This window comes from Hippichthys cyanospilos, chromosome 21 (genome assembly GCF_059441005.1).
Source record: "Hippichthys cyanospilos isolate Australia breed blue-spotted pipefish chromosome 21, RoL_Hcya_1.0, whole genome shotgun sequence".
NCBI classification, from domain to species: Eukaryota; Metazoa; Chordata; class Actinopteri; order Syngnathiformes; family Syngnathidae; genus Hippichthys; species Hippichthys cyanospilos.
In genome coordinates, this window is record NC_142389.1 from 8,596,980 (window position 1) to 8,617,561 (window position 20,582).

The 20,582-nt window shown below is 38.9% G+C and overlaps 1 protein-coding gene and 1 long non-coding RNA gene across 10 annotated transcripts in view; one reads left to right on the top strand and one right to left on the bottom strand.

Moving 5' to 3' along the window:
* ppp1r9a (protein phosphatase 1, regulatory subunit 9A) overlaps window positions 1-20,582 on the top strand; it is a 41,679-nt gene that overhangs the window by 1,060 nt on the left and 20,037 nt on the right. For 8 of the 9 annotated variants that reach the window (XM_088404470.1, XM_088404473.1, XM_088404474.1 and 5 more), the window contains exons 2-4: window positions 732-2,233; window positions 17,026-17,158; window positions 18,508-18,628. In XM_088404470.1, the coding sequence (XP_088260596.1) occupies window positions 872-2,233; window positions 17,026-17,158; window positions 18,508-18,628 (1,616 nt within the window). In that variant the 5' untranslated portion in view covers window positions 732-871. The remainder of the gene's footprint in view (window positions 1-731; window positions 2,234-17,025; window positions 17,159-18,507; window positions 18,629-20,582) is intronic. The other variant, XM_088404479.1, reaches the window with a different exon arrangement.
* Window positions 16,549-20,285, bottom strand: LOC148406491 (uncharacterized). Its single transcript, XR_015863946.1, has 3 exons — window positions 20,031-20,285; window positions 18,505-18,609; window positions 16,549-17,148 (listed from the first exon to the last, which is right to left on the bottom strand). It is a non-coding gene; the product is annotated as an uncharacterized LOC148406491 (long non-coding RNA).

Below are 20,582 nucleotides of genomic sequence, written 5' to 3' on the forward strand. Positions count from 1 at the left end.
CCTTCAAACTACTACAAATACAGTAAGATATTCAGTAACATTTACTTTGTCTTCAAATTTTGTTTAGATAAGAAAGTTCCTGACACGTTATAAAGGGCCATTTCAGTTTGTAACACCTTCGAGAGCAGCGGTTGTCAAATAGGGGTACGTGAAGGCACTTCAGGGGGTACATAATTTGCTGGCAGGGATCAGCAACTTTCTTGCTTTTTACTGATCTGATAAAAAATACAGTTTACTTTTCGAATCAAGAGCAAATTATTTGGAACATGAAGCAGACAACACAGAAATATATAAACATGATTTTACACGATCTTTGGAATTGCTGAAAAAAACGTTTGATCTATTTGAAGAAATCCAGTTTACCCTGCACTCTAAACAGAGTTAAAAAAAAAAGCACAATATGTACCAATAAAGAACTGACAAAGGTTTTCGTTTAACCCAAAAAGTCAAAGGTTATGCATTTACATGCACGTTTTTGAGTTATGTATTTAAACCAAAAAGTTGGGTCGAATTGAATTACTGACAAAACACCCCTAACATTGTGTTGATTTAGACAAAGCCACAATATTGGATTGTTTGAACATAAAACCCCCAAAAGGTTGGGTTATTTTCTCTATTTTGTCGCGTTATTTATTTGATCCAACTTTTTGAATCATAATTTGTTCTTTTTATCCAATTGTTTTTCATGCGATGATATGATTTAGCCTTACGGAATGTCTCCATCCCCGCAGGTGTGAGCAAGCCTGAAAGGATTCTTAAACAGCATTGATTGGACCATATTTGACAGCAGTGCAATAGGTCAAACCGAAGGCTCGGTCCTGAGTTGTAATGAGGCTACGGCGATGCTGACAACCCCGCTGAATCCAAAGACATGATAATGCTGAAGACGGAGGCTACGGGGGAGAGGAGCAGCCTCCGGAGTGCCTCCCCACACCGCAATGCCTACCGGGCTGAGTTTCAGGCCCTCAAGAAGGCCTTTGACCAGCCTCAAACAGATGGAAATTCCAAGCCCAAGGACCTTGAACGGGGGAATCAACCGAGGGGACGCCGCTATGGCACCCACGTCAGTCGCATTAAAGACATGTTCATGCAGATGGGCACAGAAAGTGCTTCTAAGTCAAGAGGTCAAGATGACACCTCACCCCAAAAGCTGGTCAAGCCGACCAACTTCATTAACAAAGCTGACGGATCGGTAATAAAACTCCAGCACTCCTCGTCGGCCGAAAGGGTAGGAGGTGCCGGGGCAAAGTTCTCTGAAACCAGGAAATTATTTGAGCAGCATTCGCGTGACCAATCCCAATCGCCAGTTTACCCCTACGGACGTGATAAAAGGGGTTCCCATGAGCATCTTGACGACTGGCGAGGCGCTAGGTCCAACAGAGGAAGTACTGACTCTCTAGACTCGCTGTGCTCCAGAACCGAGGCGTCTTCGCCAACCGTTAGCCAGCTGAGCGCCGTTTTCGAAAATGCCGACCAACAGAACCAGGGTACCCCCTTCAGGGGAGTCAGCAGACGGGCCTTGTACTCACCAGACGGATTCCATCGCCAAGGTGGGGAGCTCAGTGAGGACGATGCGCGACAATCTCCCATCCGTGGAACTTACCGCAACAGGATAGGAGGGAAGTTCCCTTCCTCCTTGTCCGCCGACGACCTTCTGAGTTCGAGTCCCATGGCCGAGACCGTGGAGCGCAAGCTAATCCTACAAGACAAGGAGGCCCAAGATAAAGCTGATAAGCGGGGGCTATCTAATGCCACTGCAAATGGAAGCCAGGTTAATGGCTCCTGTGATGAGGATGAGAAGCACTCAACAACTCGACAATTTATCGAGGAGGATAACGACGGGTCAAAAACTACAAATGATGATGCGATTACGAACAAAACCTCAGAGGATGCAACTCCTGAGATACCGGCCACACAAACCGCTCTGCCTGGAGAAAGCCAAGAAGATCCTCCAAGAGAAGACACATCTCCAGACTCTCTCAAAGACCAGGTGGATGAACCTGAAGAGGAATACACCGGCAACGAACGGGTGATTTTTAACGCAGACGGAGATGCGTGTTACCAGGGTTGGGGAGAAAGTTGCACCGACCCAGAGGATGAGCTGTATGGCGATGATGAAGATATCGTCTACGACCCCGGCTCTGATGTGACAGAGATTCCTGGTCTGCCAGAGGAAAGCAAAGACGACATCCCCGCAATGAGGAAGATTCGCTTTAGTACTGCTCCTATCACAGTAAGTTGGGCTCCGATCAAAAGTCAAAACCCTTTGAGATCATTTCCAAAGCACAATCGCACGGACGTTTTTGGCTAGCAAACTCGTTTGTACATAATTGCCAGTACATTCAAACGTACCTACAAGTATGTTCGATCATTAAAATACGTATTTTAACTCTTTTTCAAGAGTGTTTTCAAGTATAATTAAACATATTTGCAAATATTCTCAAATATATAATCAAACAAATAGCCAAACAATGTTGCTTGCTTTTTGACAGGAAAAGTCAAGCCACCAGCGGCCATCTTACTTTGCCACTCACTGAGTCCACCTGTTTTGGATACAGTGATGTCTTTACGGCTTTTGAAAATAATTTTTTGTCTCTATGGCAAAAACGTCACTGTGAACTGCTAACGGTAATGTCAATAAGACTCGGGAGAAGCACTATATGCAATAAAACCTTTTTTAAAGCCCAAAATTCGGTGCGAAGCGTAAACCTATAATGTGTTGGTCATAATTCACAATGCTGAAATAATGTACGACCAGCCCAAAATTCAGGACAAAATTTGGTGCGAAATGTAAACCTATTACGTGTCGCCCATAATTCACAATGCTGAAATAATGTACGCCGAATAGTTGAGGTGAACAGGCAAGTTCATTCTTCCAGAGATTTTCAATTCAATACAGGGATTCTTGCGTTAAACATTGACAAGTGTTTTTAATAAAAAAGTGAATTGGAAGATGGCTGCTCTCTTGATTCAGCCCAAAGAGGTCTGTACTTGTAGGCTAAATGTTAAAAACTCGTGCATGCATATACCCCATGGCATTATGGGAAAAATGCTGACTCAACATAATAAAACCATAAAATACTAATGAACAATTTTTATTTGATGTTCAAATCAATTGGTATAGTGTAAGCCAAATGCTTTTACTTGTACTCCTGCAGCATTATGGGAAAACACTAAATCAAATATAATAATATAAATAATAATAATTTTAAAATAAATTTAACTTAAGGTATAGAATAGCTTATGTTATACTTGTACCCTGCGGCATTATGGGGGAAAAAAATCTGTTAAGACCTTAAGTCAGTCAAAAACAATTACTCCACATAATCAACGCCACACTTAGAAAGCCAATAATATATTGTAATCAAAGCTACGTTTCCTAATTATGAGCTCATGTTTTGGTTGTACATTGCAGTATATCTTTATAAACCTTGTCCTTGTTAGACCTCTGTACAGGAATCAATCCATGGTCTCCTCCATTATGATACTCGATAAAGCAGCAAATGATCATGTATCTACATTAAATCTGTTGCTCTCCGGCGACAAGGGTTGTAGCTATTTTATGATGCAAAGCCTCAGGCTTAAAGAAGGTCCCCCCCCCTACCCCTTGGGAAATTGTTCTCAGGAGCATCTGTGCATGTGTTAGTTGTGCTAGTTGTGTGCTTGCACACTTTTCACACATGCTAGTGTTGGTGTTCTCAAACCACTTTTGTCACTTTGCATCAAATCACATCTGGTTCTAATCAGGGTTTAACCAGGCATATCCAGGCAATAATTTAAGGTTATGCACTATTTGAAGTAGCTGTTAATTACATATGTTGCGTGTCTTAGCAGCTGTCGCATCATCTGAGTTTTGTTCGTATGCTGCGCGCGTTGAACACAATGAGGCAAGTGTAGTTTGTGGATTGTGAAAATGGATTTGGAAGATTACGGGAAATATTTTCCGCTCGTAATCCTCAAGCTTTTAGAATCAATAAGCTTAACATTTGTGGTAGTAAACATCATTTTTTTAGGAAGCCCTCTTGACTGTATTCATGTTTTGACTGCGAAATTGTGTTTTCAGTCATTTGGCCTGATTGGGTGTGGTGTCTGGGGGATAGCAATCGACTGTATTGATAACTGCCATCCATATTCTCCTTCCTGTATTGATTGTCTGGAAAAAAACGTTGGCCTATGCAGAATTCCTGTACGATTGCCATAATCTTTTTTACATGTATCTGAACACAATCTCAGACAAATGTGTGCTTTTAAGAGAGCAACGGGGAGAACATGCAAACTCCACTCTTGCGTCTTATACAGCAATTTATAATAATAAAAACTATATATATATGTGTGTATATATATATATATATATATATATATATATATATATATATATATATATATATATATGTGTATATATATATATATGTGTGTATATATATATATATATATGTATATATGTGTATATATATATATATATATATATATATATATATATATATATATATATATATATATATATATATATATATATATATATATATATATATATATATAATAAAATATATATAATAAAAGAAACAAAAAAAGTTTTTTCTTCCCCCACAGGCATATTGATGTAATTTACAAGATCTACAACTGAACACTAAACAGTGTCAGTCACAGTATTGAGAGATATCACAAACCCGTCACAGGTCGAGAATCAATCCTATTAACGTGCTGTAATGAACCAGGACAATTAGGCCTGCTCTTCTCCCACAGAAAAAGTTGTTTCGCTAATTACGTTGTACTATCTCTTGGATCATGAAGCATTTGGCTCCTCCCCCTCAGATCTTACCACACAGTGAATTTTTGTCAGGCCAAAAAATCTACTGTGGGTGATAGCGTTTTGTTGTGAAAAGTACATTGTACTATCTCTTTGGATCATGAAGCATTTGGCTCCTCCCCCTCAGATCTTACCACACAGTGAATTTTTGTCAGGCCAAAAATCTACTTTGGTTGATAGCGTTTTGTTGCGAAAAGTGAAAAGGAGACCATTTGACACATGAAGGCACTGAAGCTCACGCATCATATGGACTCTTTAAGACAAGCACTGCCAATTTTTTACACACTCAGCCTCACAATGAGACAGTCCCCCTCTCCCTCGTCTCTATTATGCAACCCCCTCCCCTCTGCACACAAACACGGTCGTGTCCTTTGTTCGTCCATATAGTGACGGAGACAAAGACGTGTTTCTCAAGCCCAGCACGAGTCCAGCGTGACCCCAGAAGGGAGGAGACGGCAGAACCCATCTTGGCACAGGCCAAAGGAAAAACCCTCACCATCTTTTAATCTTAACACTTCTTGTAATATTTCTTAGTGCTGCTCCCTAAAGCGGATAAATCATTTTAACATCCAAGCTTTGCCTTAATTGATTTAGAAATCAGGCAGGCAGCTGCTAAGAAGAGAGAGTGCACAACCAGTGTTTTGGTAACGGTTTGGGAGCAGCATGCTCACTTCTGTTTAAGAAATCCTTTTTTAAATAGCCATTAAATATGAGTACATATAAAGTGTAGAAATGTGACTGGAGCCCACCCTCAGAGTCATATTTGTAAACTGTGCGTTGCCGCGGCAACAACTGTTTTGCGCAAATTCACAAAATGTGTGTTAACATGAAATAGAGCGACAAACCTTCAAATGATTACATCCGCTTTGTGCAGGTGTCCCTAATAAAGTGGCCATTTAGGTACAGAAATGTTGTGACATGACCCCACCCTGAAAATCACAGTTAATTGGCGAGCTGTGCGTTACCACGGCAGCAATTGTGTGCCAACTCACAAATTTTGTGTTTTAACATGAAGCAGGGCGACAAACCTACAACAGATTATATCCGACGTGTCCCTAATATAGTGGCCATCAAGATATAAAATGTTGTTATAGGAGCCCACCCTGAAAATCCCTTTTTGGTGAACTGTGTGTTGCCACAGCAAAAGTTCTGTTAAAACTCACAAACTTTGTGTTTTAACACAAAACATTCCTGCGTTCCTATGACCGATTACATGCGCTGTGTGCAGGTGTCCTTAATAAAGTGGCCAATGAGCGTATTTGCCATCATTCAAGTCATGTTTCATTCCACGTCCTTTCACTGGGCTGCAAGAGTCTGACCCAGTGAAGAAGTGACTTTACTGGGCTATGTTAGGAAAAGGCCCACGCCTTCCCGACGGCGCTGACCTACAGAGAAGGATCCTATCACATGCTCATTCAAGCAACTGGTTTTTATCCTCGGCGTGAGTGTCTCTGGGTCGCTTGTTCACTTCTCCTCAGATTGATGTGGCACTGCCAAAGTCACGCTTTTGATGCCCTATTTCTACACCGCAATGCTTTTACAGCCATTAAGAACCGTTGAGAATAGAGCGTATCGCACTCTTCTCCTTCCACTTTCTCCAGTGTGGTTGTCAGGGTGTTAATGTCTGTCCTGATCAAACATCCATCTCACATCGAGGCAGTGTTTTTTTTTCATGGTGTTTACTTCCTCCCTTTGATCGGATCACGCCACGGGATTTTGACAGACGAGGGCTTCTGTATGCGGTGTCTGGCCTTCACTTTTGTTCCTACTCCTCAATTTGAACTCCACATGCAGGGCATTTCCTCTCACATATTTTCTTTAACTCATTGAATCCCCAAAGCATATTTTTTCTTTTCGTGTTTTTAAGAGTTCAGCTACTAATTCCCTAAATATAAGACACACTTTTTTCCCCAAAAAGTGAAGGCCAAAAGTATGGGTGTGTCCTATAATCGGTAACTTAAAGATTCAATTTTTTATTTCTTTTTACACTATTTGAGGAAGATTATATAACACCATATTCGTACTTACAATAATTCCTGCAAAGGGATGAGCTAGAGGTCGGAAGTCAGTTGGCTGTTAGCAGCCAGCGCTTGTTGCAGCTAACAGGAAGAGGTTGCTACGACTTTCAATAAAAGAAGCGAGCAGACTGAACCAACAGCCGAGTCAATCCTTGTTCACCGATTTTGCTAAAACGGGCGGGATCGTGTAAAGGTTATGACTGCTCCAGTTGATACAATTAAGAGTGGAAAGTTCTGTGCACTGTTTGGAGAACACGTCATATACACTCAATCATAAACTTGGTGGAACTTACTTTGGGTATTTATGGCAAAATTAACTCGAGCTGCTTCGCGAGGAAAAGAAAAAAAAAACACTGCTTCGAGTGCATTCAACGTTACACTGGCGCGACGTTCACTGACCGCTCACAATGTGGGTAATTGCACAATTAATCCGCAACAAATATATAACTTACGATGAACAGAAGAAAATTTTAAGCTTTTACAAAGATTTATTATGTTTAGATATAGTTTTTACATTGTCGCCAAACTGTTGGTGCATTCTATACATGGTAAAATAGAAAATAACCAGAAAATATCAGAATTTGATCACCAAATTAAGGGTGTGTCTTACACAGGTGCATCATATAGTTGGGGAATTGTATTGTTTCGTTTTTTTTGTACCTCCTAAAGTTTTTCCACAACTGTTTCGCTAAAGGAAGGTCGAGAAATGGCTGTTACTATTAAGTCATTCACTGCCATCCAAGTTATACATGATTTGAATTTATTGCTGTATAGTTAACATGGATCTTTGCTGTCTATAGTCATCAACGGTAGTGAATGAGATAAAGCTTCAGTTCAATGGCAGCTTTAAAGTCTCTTCGACATTGCGTGCCGTCGATCACTGCCGCATTTGTGTATTAGACTGGGCTGCTGCTCCATTTTGGGGACTGCTGAGTAGCCTCATCAATTTGATAGATGTGTGTCAGCCGTCTTCCCTGTGGCAATGCGTCTGGCAACACGAGTCTGGACTACATTATTTAACTGATGTGGTTCGTCATAAAACCGCACCAGGCCTTTCTTCCGCTGAATAAATGTGCCATTTGTTGATGGATGTTTTACATTTAGATATTGAGCTGGAAGGTGCTGCAATATCCACGGAGGGAATTTGAGGTCATCTTTCTCCGATTAATACTGTATTGCAGGCTTTTAGATTAGGAACAACCTTATGAATCTCTGCAGTGCAACGTTTCACATCATGTGCTTGAGTGGAGCAGGAAAAAAAAAACAGAGTTTTCTCTAGTCTTGTTGCTGATGCTTAGAGACGGAGAAAAGGGAAACAAACAACTCGCCTGTGCTATTCGCCGCTTGCTTTGGATTTAGAAAGTTATGTCAGACGATCTGCCCAATTCATCCCCAACACGACGTTCAAAAGTCTTGTTAACCATAGACGCATCTTTTTGGAGGATGCTTCAATTTATTTACATTGGCATTCTATCTTTCTGTTTTATGTGGACCATCTCTTGATATCGGTTTGTGATCCTTAAACTGAAATGAGGTTGGCTCCCAGCCAGGAATTTTGCTTTTAGACCTTGCTCTGATGGAGGGGATTATTCCACTATAGTGGCATCCTCCTTTTGGCTGATGATATGTTAACCGCTGAGTGATTAAAAAAACGAATATAACCAAACTAAAATAAAGCACTCTGACTTTGATGAAATGTGATGGAGGAAGACTTGTTGAATGTGAATCAATGTTACGTAACCTAATGAGAGTTTGACGAAGTATCAAACAATGAATTGTGTACTCACCATTAACGTCAGAGACTTTTCGGTGTCCGTTCAATTCTCATTTTGTTGTTTTTGTGAGCCAGCTCTACTTCGTCTAAACTTTCAAGTTTGGAGGATTGTTTCTATTAGAGAGTGATTGTATATAACAGGAAAAGGATTGTATCAAAGGATTGGAAAAAGCTATAACAACAGTATATGTCACAGTAAGTTGATTTAAAATAATAGAATGAACTTAATGTAGCTTCCATCATCATCTTAATATCGCAATCACTGATGAAACAGTCCATTTTGGTTGAAAAGTGAGTGTTTGTATGTTTAGTTTCAACGTGTTTGTTTTGTTCCTCTTCTCCAGCTTCTGAAGTAATTAGTTTTTGCTTCTTTACTTTCTGGCTCATTGTTAGCTAATTGTGTATTTTTTGAATTGTCACTGATACTTTACATTGCAGAGTTTACTTTGTTTTGGGCTTAAAGATAGCACTTATTTTTTGAAAGCTTCAGATACTATGCAAGTCTCATTCATGTCTCAATTAAAACAACAGTGCATTCAGCCTACCTGTGAGTTGTATTTGTTTGTTAAAATATTTTTTTTATGCCAGCCTGTCAAAATATTGCTTTATGTGAAATAGCTCAATGGCACAAATAAAACATTTGGAGTATATTTGTAAGAACATGGCTGATTTATTAAATTAGTCTCTCAACAATTGTCTTTTTTGTGTAAACCTGGCTATCCGTGTCCTAATTTTGGAATCAACAGCTTACTGTTATGGGAGAGAACTGTCTCTAATAGTGGCGCATATAACAGTTGACAGTTTGCTTATGAGATCAAAAAAAGGGCAGCTGGTATTAAACTGTATTTCAGCTAAGCTTCTTTTCAAGGAAACTAAATCAAAGTATTTGACTAACTCCTTCAAAAGGATCAAGTTGTGTACAAGTTGAATGCCTTCATATGTGAAAGTGCGTTTTCTTGCAATATTTCTTTTGATCATCATCCTTGTCAGATGGAACAGCCCAGGTTGGAAATGTGTGTGTAGAGTTCATGTTCATGTATTATTCATGCCAGGGCATTTTTGTTTGCTTGTGAGTGTGCCACCTGATGATCTCACGGGGATGCAATTTTAATGATTAAGGGAAAGGTGAGACTTGACTTGTTATTTTTTTATCCTGGTCAGTTTCTACCTCATTTATCCCCACACTTTTATATCCGCCTGTAGTCTGGTCCCCATTGCATGAGATGAAATCTTTTTTGGATTGATCAGCAGAGGTTATCAAGGCTCTAGTCCAACCTCACCGGGTGGTTGTTTTGCTATGTTTAATCCTGAACACTGGCAGGTTACGCTACTTGGCTTGATTTGAGATGGTCGGTGTTCCACTTTAAAATCGTAACCCAGGAACTGAAAACAACACACCGAACGCATCCGTCTGTGAGTCTGTCAGCTGATATTTTCCACCCCCCATGTAGCTCTTGGCAAAATGTATTTGGAGGAGACTGAGGAGTATAAAATTTAGAGTTCTGTGCTGTGCATGGATTATCACTTAGCAATTATAGCAATCATCAATATTATACTAAAAATCAAGTGGACATGCAATTTAACAGTGTTGTTGTGGTACTTGTTACCCCCTCCTCTCACCCCATCCTCCCACCACCATAATAGACAGGACATAGCAAGGCATTGTCTGCTCTCATTGAACTGTTGTTTACTATTCTCTGCCCTATTTTATCCCAGTTTGTGTCTTTTGTCCACTTACTGATCTAGCAGTAGTATCAATTATGTGATGTTAAAAGCTCAAAAAAGCTCAGCCATTTCTTACAGAATAAATGTGACTTGCCTTTGATGCACAGTCTACATGTTGGCTAAAAAAAGACGATGCTGACTAAGCTGTTGGCGTTCCCCGACATGTCAGATGTCTCTTCCTCACATGCAGGATGATGCATGACAGGAAGTTTGGCCTTGAACTGGACAGTTCACCCTCATCCACCACTTATCTTTTCACATAAGAAAGACTGTGAGTGTTTCTCCTTGCTAGCTTCTTTTTCACACCTCCTTTATGCCTCTCAAGGTCAGTCCCAATCCCCATGAGACTTATGTTCCTTCATCCATCCAGTGGCGGAGTGTGTGCTGGGTGGTCACAGGTAGAACTAATGGAATGCAAATGTCTTGAGCTGTCTTAGCACAAGGGACGCATTCTAATTAGATTCAATCAATTGCATGAAATAATATACCTTTGCAGCAATAATAGAGCTCAGTTTTGATATGTGCTGTATAATACATATTGTATATTAAAATGTTAAGTACACAAATGAGATCAAAACAATAATATTGGCTCTCTTAATTAGTCAGTACTTAAATATTATAAACCATGTGTTTACATCCAGCTGACTGCACAGCAAACTGCATTTGTCCGTTTTTCAAAAAGTTTGGTAAAAACGCTTTGAACAATGTGTTCAATGCACTCCTTTAATATAAACATAACTCTGACGAAAAGGGTGCTAAATGAGACATTTTCAGCAGTAAAAATATTAAGATTTTATCAATACTTCCTTTGATTACTAAATTAGATTTTATGCACAAATAATAGATTTGAAAACTTTTTTTTGACATCACGTGATCAAGGCTCAGGTAACAACCAATCATGGATAACCTGTTTTATGATTGGTTGCTACTTTAGCCTTAAGCGCATGAACTCATTTCCAGTCAACGGCATCTAGAAAAGAATTGGGGCCATATTCTCAGAACTCTGACTTCATTCTCAGATTTCTTACTTTAAAGTCGTAATTCTGACTTTAGAATTTTGAGATTGGGGCCAGTGGGAAAAAAGATTGACTGGCTTCTCACATTTACTTAATTACAGCCAGTGTAGAAAAAACATTTGAATGGATTCCCAATTATATCTCAGAAATACGACTATTCTCAGAATCCTCACTTAAATCAGAATTCTATGAGTTTTTGGACAGGCGGTCTTGGCTCACCGATTTTCTGTGTTTAGTCATGTGACGTTCACAAACTTAGCATGATTGGTCGTTACCTAAGGCCTGAGCAACTGTGATGCCATTTTCAGTCAGCGGCAAGCGTCAAAATGGCCGTCGATTGAGATAAAACCAGGTGGATTTATCGTCTTAATAATAATAATAATCAGATTACTGTGTTTAGTTGAGTTTGGGTGCATAAAACATATTATAAAGAAAAAAAATGACTTGACCTACATGTGTATTTCACAGTAACTCCCACACTATCCATTTTTCCATTTCGAAATGAGGCCAACCCTTGTGTCCTGACACTTGTTTCCATCCTAGCTTGCTTTACAATATTAAACATTGTTAAATGCGCACATCTTGTACTTCTACTGTGTAGGTGTCTCACATCTTGTACAAGTAGAGTACGTACAGTACAGTGGGAGAAATGAGAACATTTCCCCTGTGATTCCTTGTCATGGCACAAGGCGCCATCCGCAGTGATAAAGACACCGGGTGGTTGATGGAGAATCTTGGAAAAAGGCGTAATACCGCCACAACTGACTCCTAGCTTTCCCCAGTCTTCAACTTTCTTTTTTTTTCATTCCTTCTTCTGACTGTCCAACTCCTGAATTGCCCGACTTTGTGACTGCTCTTAGCCCATGAATCATCTGTTACATTCTCTCGCTGGATATTACCTCCTCTCCTGCATGAACTGGACTCTTTGTCTACTTCCGCTCTTCCTTTTATATATCGACACTTGGCTTTATTTGCTCTTCAACCTCCTCCACATAGACTCTCCCTATTTCTCCTTCCCCGTGGGGCTTTGCTCTGTCCTCACATTTGAAATATGACTGACATTTTCATTTTCATGCTAAGATGAGTCCTCTGCGCACTTTGCCTGGCACACAAGCGTGTATAGACACGCACCTGCAAGGGAACCAGCTGCACATATACACACAGCCGCATGCACACAATACCCACATGCATACTTTCTTTCCCTATTGTTGCCACCAGAATGCCTGACATGCATTCTCTGGACACAGTCACACAATCTCAAATGCCCTTATACAAACACAGAAGCACAAATAAGAGTCTTGCTTGCAGGCCTTTGTAAATTCAAAACAGCTGCAGTGTCTGTTTTAGAATTTACTATTGGAAAACTCAACAACATTTTGTGTTGTCACTTTGTATGAAGAGTACTCCGGTACAAGTTGTTGAGGTGGCTTATGTATAATGTAGCGATATTTTGACAGACTGGCATTTAGGCTGAGGGTGAGACTTGAGTTTGTTTCCCATGTTTGGAAAATGGAAGACAAATGACACTGCATTTGCTTAAAAAAAAAAATCTGAATGTGTTTTTACCTCATTATATGCTGTTGTGGTTGCAATGGGCTGCATGGCAGTAAAACAACAGCTAAAGTCATACAAACACGTTGGTATGCTAAGTAATGTGTTGCTGTTCTGACTGGTGAACTCTGAATATACTTCGCTGATTCAAACGTGTGTTCTCTTGTTTTGGTGTTGCTTTGTCTCGACCAAAATTTATGGGGAAAATCTTAGTTCGTATTTATGTGAAAAATAAATAGTTGATTGTCAAAAAAAAAAAAAAGTGTGTCATTCACAATTAGGTAGAAATGTGTTATTTCTGTTTCTACTGTTCATTTTTTTTCACAAAGCATTTTCTTGTATTTTTATCTGAATACCAAAATACTCAATAGTCGCAGCCCTAAAGGAGAAATACAGAATGTTCTGATTAATTTGATGTGATATTTTGATCTTTTTAGTTGAAGAAAAGGACAGTAATGGCTTGGCAGATAAGACATTAAGATTTGTCTCCTATGTTTACATTTGCATGCTAGTTTTTCTCTGCATTTGCACACCGGATCCTTCATTTTCTTGCTGACTGTTAAATAAAACGAAAACATTTTGTGAAACTGTAAAATTTATATTCAGCATTACTTTATGTTCAAAAATGGCAAAATTATTGTCTCGTTCTCATAGACTCAATCACGTGAGACAACTCGCCCTGTGAATTTCTGCCTCGTCGCATCATATATATTTTTAGTATATATACAGTATACACACATTATTTCTTTTAAAGTTTTATTCATATACAAGTTATTGCCATTTCTTTTAAAGTTTTATTCATATACAAGTTATTGCCAAAGTACTTAAGGGTTAACTATGAAGCAATTTATCAAGTCAACCCTATTCTAAATCTAGGCAGCCAGCCAAGTATCACACCAAGATTTTCTTGTCCCTTCTATGTTGTCACTCCTATAAATATTGAATGATAATTACACATCCCGTGTGTGTACATTTATTGTCTTACTCTTACAGCCAGGGAAATGCATTAGTTGCCAGATAATATGGGCTTGTATAACACGTCCAAGTAGAGTTTATGGGAGTGACCTAATCTCCGCATTGCAACTCGAGAAAAACTCTGGGCAAAGCTGAAACATAATCTAATTCATTTTTTGATGACTTTACTGATATTCTGTTTGCTACTACAATTAATAACCATTCAAAGTAAAATCTTATAAATTCAGCAGGAATCAGGTAATTATTTGTAAGATGGGATAGCTCTTGAACACCGGCTTCCATTTGCTCCCTTTTCCCATATGCTAACACATTTTAAATGTCTTCTTCACACGTCCTCGCCAAGATTGACCCTCATCTGTCCTTAATCTCTCTTCCTGACCTCCTCCTTGTCTCCTCCTGTGTTCCACATGCTAATGTGTTAGTAGCCCCACTCTTCGGGGACTGAGAGACGCCATTAGAGATAGTACCTACTGCCAATGGTAGCATCTGGTCTAGAGCATTCATGCAGTTCTGAGTAACCCACAGAAGCAGTCCATCAGCTTCCAGGATCGTAAATGGCGTGTGGAGTAATAGTGTTATGATTTGAACAAGGGAAATGTTCTAATTAAGTTTTGTAGATTCTGAATGCTTCATTAAGACAGTTGGTTCAAGGCGACGATCGTTACACTGCATTAGTATTTTTATGTTATGATTGTTGCCCTTAAATGATTATTGAACTCTCGTTCTTCCTCACATCACTCAAAAAAATTTACCTAAAATGTTTTACGGTATATTAGTTCTAGGGTCAGGACGAGACAAAAATCCTGCGAGACAAGACGTCTCATGAGACTGAGGCCACAAGAACGAGACAAGGATTTGAAAAAAATTGTGATATAAAATATGCGTAGGCTATAAGAAAATTAACAAGTCAGCGTTAAAATGTAAAGAAACAGGAGAGTCAATTTTGATAAAGGCAAATTTTTCAGCTGCAGTTGAACAAAATGCACTCAGGTCGTGTTTGTTGTGCTGGTTGGTGTGATTTTTTTTTTTACAGTGTACGAACTGTCTGATATGCAAATATTTTACCATTTGTTTTTTTTTTTTTCAACTAGTAAACCAAAATTTTGCCACGCAGGTGATTTGAAAGATAATAAGCACATCCTGTATTTTGGTCATCAGATAAAAATGAAAAGATCGAATACTGATGGCCAATTTGTGAAGTTTTTCATAACTTTTTATTTGAACATGAATTTAATTAGACCCGCAGAAGAAACATTTGACTCAGCACTGGTATGTTCAAAAGTGATCTGTAGCAACAGCAATCAGGATGTCAGTGTTCTTGGGGGCACTCTCAGACTGCTAGCTAACAGATAATTTATGCTATATATGCTGCGCTAAATGCTACAAACAGGTGCTTTACAATAAAACATGAGCGTAATCCTCTGAATCGCCCTGAATTGGCGATCGCACGTGATTTCAGTACGTTATTTGGTTTGCATGGGAATTCGCGGCTGTTGTGGCTTTAGCTTGTATATCCGTAAAATCAATGCTGTGCTTTTGCAGAGCTGCGCAAAACAACTGAATACAGATATGCTGCCTGTCTTAACATCGTAAATAATGCAGAGTTGCTGATCACAATGAATGATTGATGACAGAAAGGTCACACAGAGCAAAGAATAGGAAAAATACTGTGTGCATGGTGTCACGCATCCTGCGCTGGTAAACTAGCATAGACAAGAGCTTTCACCCTTGTTTCACATCCAAGCACCCTTTTCTACTCCGCACCTGCAGTTGGCCTTTTGCACCTTACATGTGGCAAAAAGCTTGCTTGCTGGTGACGGCTTGCGCACTGCTCTCAGCTAGCTCTTTTCTCACCGCGGCATGCAGAGAGCCGTGAGGGCATCCTGCTGCTTGGGATGAGATGTGAAGTGACAGCCGGACAGCACAGGAGGAGAAGGAAGGAGGAGGAGAATTCTCAAAATGATTCTCACATATATACGTAGACTGGTGTCGGTAAATACTTGTGATGGTAGTTTTTGAGGGAATTGTTTGGATGATATCACTCAAAGGATAATGGAATCTTTAAGGTGGTCAGGATTCTCACTTTCATCACAGGGTTCTGACTGTGGGGAAAATATGGTTTCAGGATTCTCACTTTTATCTTAGAATTCTGATTTTAATCTCTGACTTTATACCTTAATGTCAGAACTTTGATTTGGTGTCACACAAATGAAAACATTTCGGCCTTCCAGAAGTGAATGACGTTCTAAGAAGTTTTGACTTTATTTTCATGACTCTTATTTTAGAATCCTAACTTTATTGTCAGAATCCTCACTTTAACGTCAGAAATTTGAATTTTATCTTCCGATTCTGATATTACAGCTTGTGGGAAAAACAAAATTGGGATTTTCACTTTCATCTCAGAATTCTCACTTTATTCTCAGAATTCACACTTTAAATTCTAAATTTTGAGTTTATTCTGAGTTTATTCTCAGAATTCTGACTATTGATTTGATTCATTTACATTTTATTTTTCAGGATTCTCACTTTCATCTCAGAACTCTGCCTATTCTCAGAATTCTTGTTTTAAATTTATAATTCTGACTTTTGCATTAGAAATCTGACTTTATTGTCCATACAAATTCAAAATGTATGCTCAAATTCCACATTTAAATGTCAGAATTTTATTCCTACAATTCTTAGATTAGAGCCAGTGAGGGAAAAAAAATCCTTAGCAGCATTCTCACTTTTATTTCAGAAATCTGAATTCATTTTGAGGTCTCACTTAAAGCCAAAATTATGACTTTTTTTTCTGATAATTCTGAGATGAAGGCCCGTGACTTCTGACTATGTACTCAGAATGCCCGCTTCAATGTCAATTCAGATTTAATTGTTATTCTTACCTGATAATTTTGTTCCATTTTTTTTTTATATACCTTAATGCGTAGGAATGGGGTAGGATTAGGGCCAGTGAAGATGCAAAAAAGTTGGAAGGATTTTAATTTTTCTCTCAAAATTCTGACTTTTTATGATAACACTAAACTTGGACATGTGTTTGTTTTGAATCTTAGCAAGGAAATTTCCCGAAGATACTCAAGAACCTATCTTGCATTATGCCCCCAAGATTTCGCTCTTTCTTTTTTTTTTTTTCAACTTTCCCTTTTATGTTTACCTCTGCAGGTATTTAACACTTACTCCAACGAGGACTATGACCGCCGAAATGAGGAAGTGGATCCTGTGGCCTCGTCCGCTGAGTACGAGCTTGAGAAGCGAGTGGAGAAGCTGGAGCTTTTCCCCGTGGAGCTGGAAAAAGGTGCGCTCATGACGAATTTGGCAGAATAGCTCACTCGTTTGTGAGGTGTTATATTTCCTGAGGGTATGCAAACAGTGTTTTCCTCTTTTTTTGCTAATACAAATACGAATAAGTATTCAGCCTTGAACACGCCGTAACGACTCAGTCACAAGTATTACGCAAAGCAAATGTTCTCACAATTTGTCCCCAGTTTCCCACTTTTGCCCCGATCTAAAATAGAGCGCTTTGTGTTGTGGGTTATCACCTTCCAGTCACTGTTATGTAACCCTAAGCTCTTATGAATAATGAATGGAGGATGGAAAAGCGAGGAATAGTGCACTGGAAAGGAACTTCCCATCCAGAACAATAATGCCTTGCGAGCGAAGGTCAGCGTACGCTTAGGGGCTGTCTCTTCTCGTTTTCATTAATAAAGCACTGTTTTTTTACGTACCGTATTCCTCCAAGTACAAGTCCAGTTTTTCCCCCCCTCATTTTCGACATATAACCACATAACTCAAGACAGAGCAATTTTTTTCCACATATCTGTGTTTGAATAGCATTAATTTGAAATAATATAATAACAATAATAAAATTTAAATAATATGTTATTTACAAGGCCTAAAATGATGATACATACCTCTAATTCTAGCTATAAAATATAAAGAAATCTTGGGATTATTTCCCAGGTAAAGTGAGCAGAAAATAGTTTTTGAAGACCTCCATTTCAAACAAACTGGATGTCCAGGAGTTAAATTTGAGCTATTTGGAATGTCAGAATGTGATGATGACTTTTAGTGCTTTTGGACAAATTAATATTCAGCTGTGTCCAAAAATAAAGTATTGAAACTTCAAATCATTTTATTGTTGCAACATTGGTTTCAGCATTTGTGTCTTCGCGCATGCGTACATTGCCTAGCACTTGTCTCGTTTTCGCCCCGCCCCTTTCCCCATAACCGCAACAGTATGTTTTTTGATATTAGATGTAGAAATTCCTTGAAAAGTACCATCATTTCATCATTTTAATAACACACACCATTTGTTTTAATCGGACAATCATGACCTATGTAATCACTTATAATCGCGTTTGTGTAAAATTCACCAAAATTGAAGTTAAAAAAAAAAAAAAGTAGGGGGGAGGTCAATTTATAAGCCAGGTCGACTTGAACTCTGGGAAATATGATATTTATTTTTTCTCTTCTTATCCTTAGTCCATCTGCTTGCTTGCTTGCTTTTTGTCATCTTGGAGTTTTTGTTGACTTATCCTAGGATTTTTTTTTTAAACATTGTCGCACCCATTACACAATACAGTTTGTATGCAATAGGTGGGAAAGTCACAATAATGTGTTTTGTCTTCAATTGTGTCATACCAGATGAGGACGGCTTGGGAATCAGCATCATCGGCATGGGCGTTGGCGCAGACGCAGGCCTGGAGAAACTGGGCATCTTTGTCAAAACAGTCATTGAAGGCGGCGCTGCCGAAAGAGACGGACGGTGAGATGGTTTTTCTGACAACTTCGCTTTGTAATCTGTAGTGTGTGCAAAAAAAAAAAAAAAGTTCATTATGTGAGCTATTCTGCACCACGCACGAAACCCACACACAGTTCCTGTCAGATTTAGCAGTAGGGGTTGAGATTAGATCCTAGGAGAGAGGCACACTTTGCTCTGCCTCACGCCGAGCTGCACATGTGAGGGAATGTGCAGCGTGTTGTCTCATTGTTACCACTTTTTTTTAATCTTATTTTACTCATGCTTCTCGACAATCCATGTGTGCCTCTTTTTATAAATTGTGAACAGTTCACAAGGGCTAATTTTTCACTACTATAGTCGCTTCCTGTAGATGTGATGAGCGATTGACCCTATACTCAGATTGTGTTCAACCTAAGTCATTCAATCCCAAAGACGTGTTTTTAAGTTTTTTAAGAGTCAAGACCAGGGTTGTCAAACTAATTTTGGCTGCATGGAGGAAAATATATCCTCAAGCGGGCCAGACAGGTGAAAATCATGCTATACTGTACTGTATATCTAAATAAACACCTAGTGTTAAATCTTTGTAGATTTTTGCCCTGCACACTGGCCTTGACCTAAATAGCCCCCAAATTGCAGGGCTCAACTTGTCGAAAATTAAAAAAAAAAAAAAATAGGTGCAGTTTAATTTTAACATTAACTTCCTTTTGGATCACCTATGTATCACAATATTGCATTTTGGCTAGCAAGTTCCATGAAATGGAAATTTTCTATTATTTTTTTTCATTTGTTAAAAAAAAAATACTCTGTATACAACACATAGTAAATAATGAAATACAATGAATAACACATATCAGTGCACTCATCAAAATCTGTGGTTGTACAACTTTGTGAACTGCAAAAACGTCGAACAGAATAAAATGGTGCTGTAGTGTCTCATTCTAGACACTGGGTGTCACACACATAATTAATGTATACATGTATAGATATATAATTGATCGATCACTTTAAGAACAAGTAATCCATTACTTTAGATTACTTTGGAACCAAACATAATCTATTCCTGTAGTACTTAAGTAATAAGGTAATTTAGTACTTAAGTAATTGATCGCTAAAGTTATTGAATACTTTAGTATTTCATTACTTTGCCTAAACAGAACGTACAGATCTAATTTATATAGTACTAGCCATTTTTAGATTGTCTAGCCAAACACTTAAAAAAAAATCTTAATAAACGTAAAAATACGTCTTTGGGATTAAAAGAGTTAAAACGTTTTTTCCACTCATCAAATCAAATCTTTTCTAGTGCCCTTCACACAGAGAGCATATGTGTGATGAATGAACAACTCAGCTGCTGTAAAAAGCTTTTTTGTTGCTGCAATTTTGTTATTCCACATGCACACTCACAATCATATCCTTCAGTTATTACCTCTCCATCAACTTGTTTCCGTGTGTTTGTGTGCGCCTCGGCCTTTTGCAGAGTCAGGTTTAATGGTCTGAGGCAACACAATGGCAGGCAGACAGATCGATGGACTCGGCTGATGCTCGCTGTTATGTGCCGTTCTGATGACCCGCCGAGATGTGTCGCGTTCCTTTGGCGCCAGGCGCTTTATCTTTTCCTAATTCCCTCTCGGGCTCGGGAATGTTCACGTCGGGCCAAGATGGAGGCACAAAGCCAGATTAAGATGTTACATGGGAGCTGAAGTCTGAGCTCGGGTCTGACACACAAGCCACAAGTTTGTGGATAAGCGTTTGATATGAATGTGACGGCTTACCCATTTATTTAATAGCATACGTAGAATTCTTGTTTTTACATTGAGCGTAATCCATCCAGTTTCAGATGGGGTAGGCTGAAGCTCATCTGTGACTCTAATGTGAACAAGCATGATTCAAAAAATGTTTTTTTCATTTTAATGTTTCGTGTAAAACAGGCATTTCTATAGACACCTATTGTTTCGAAAAAGAGAAAATCTGAAACTGA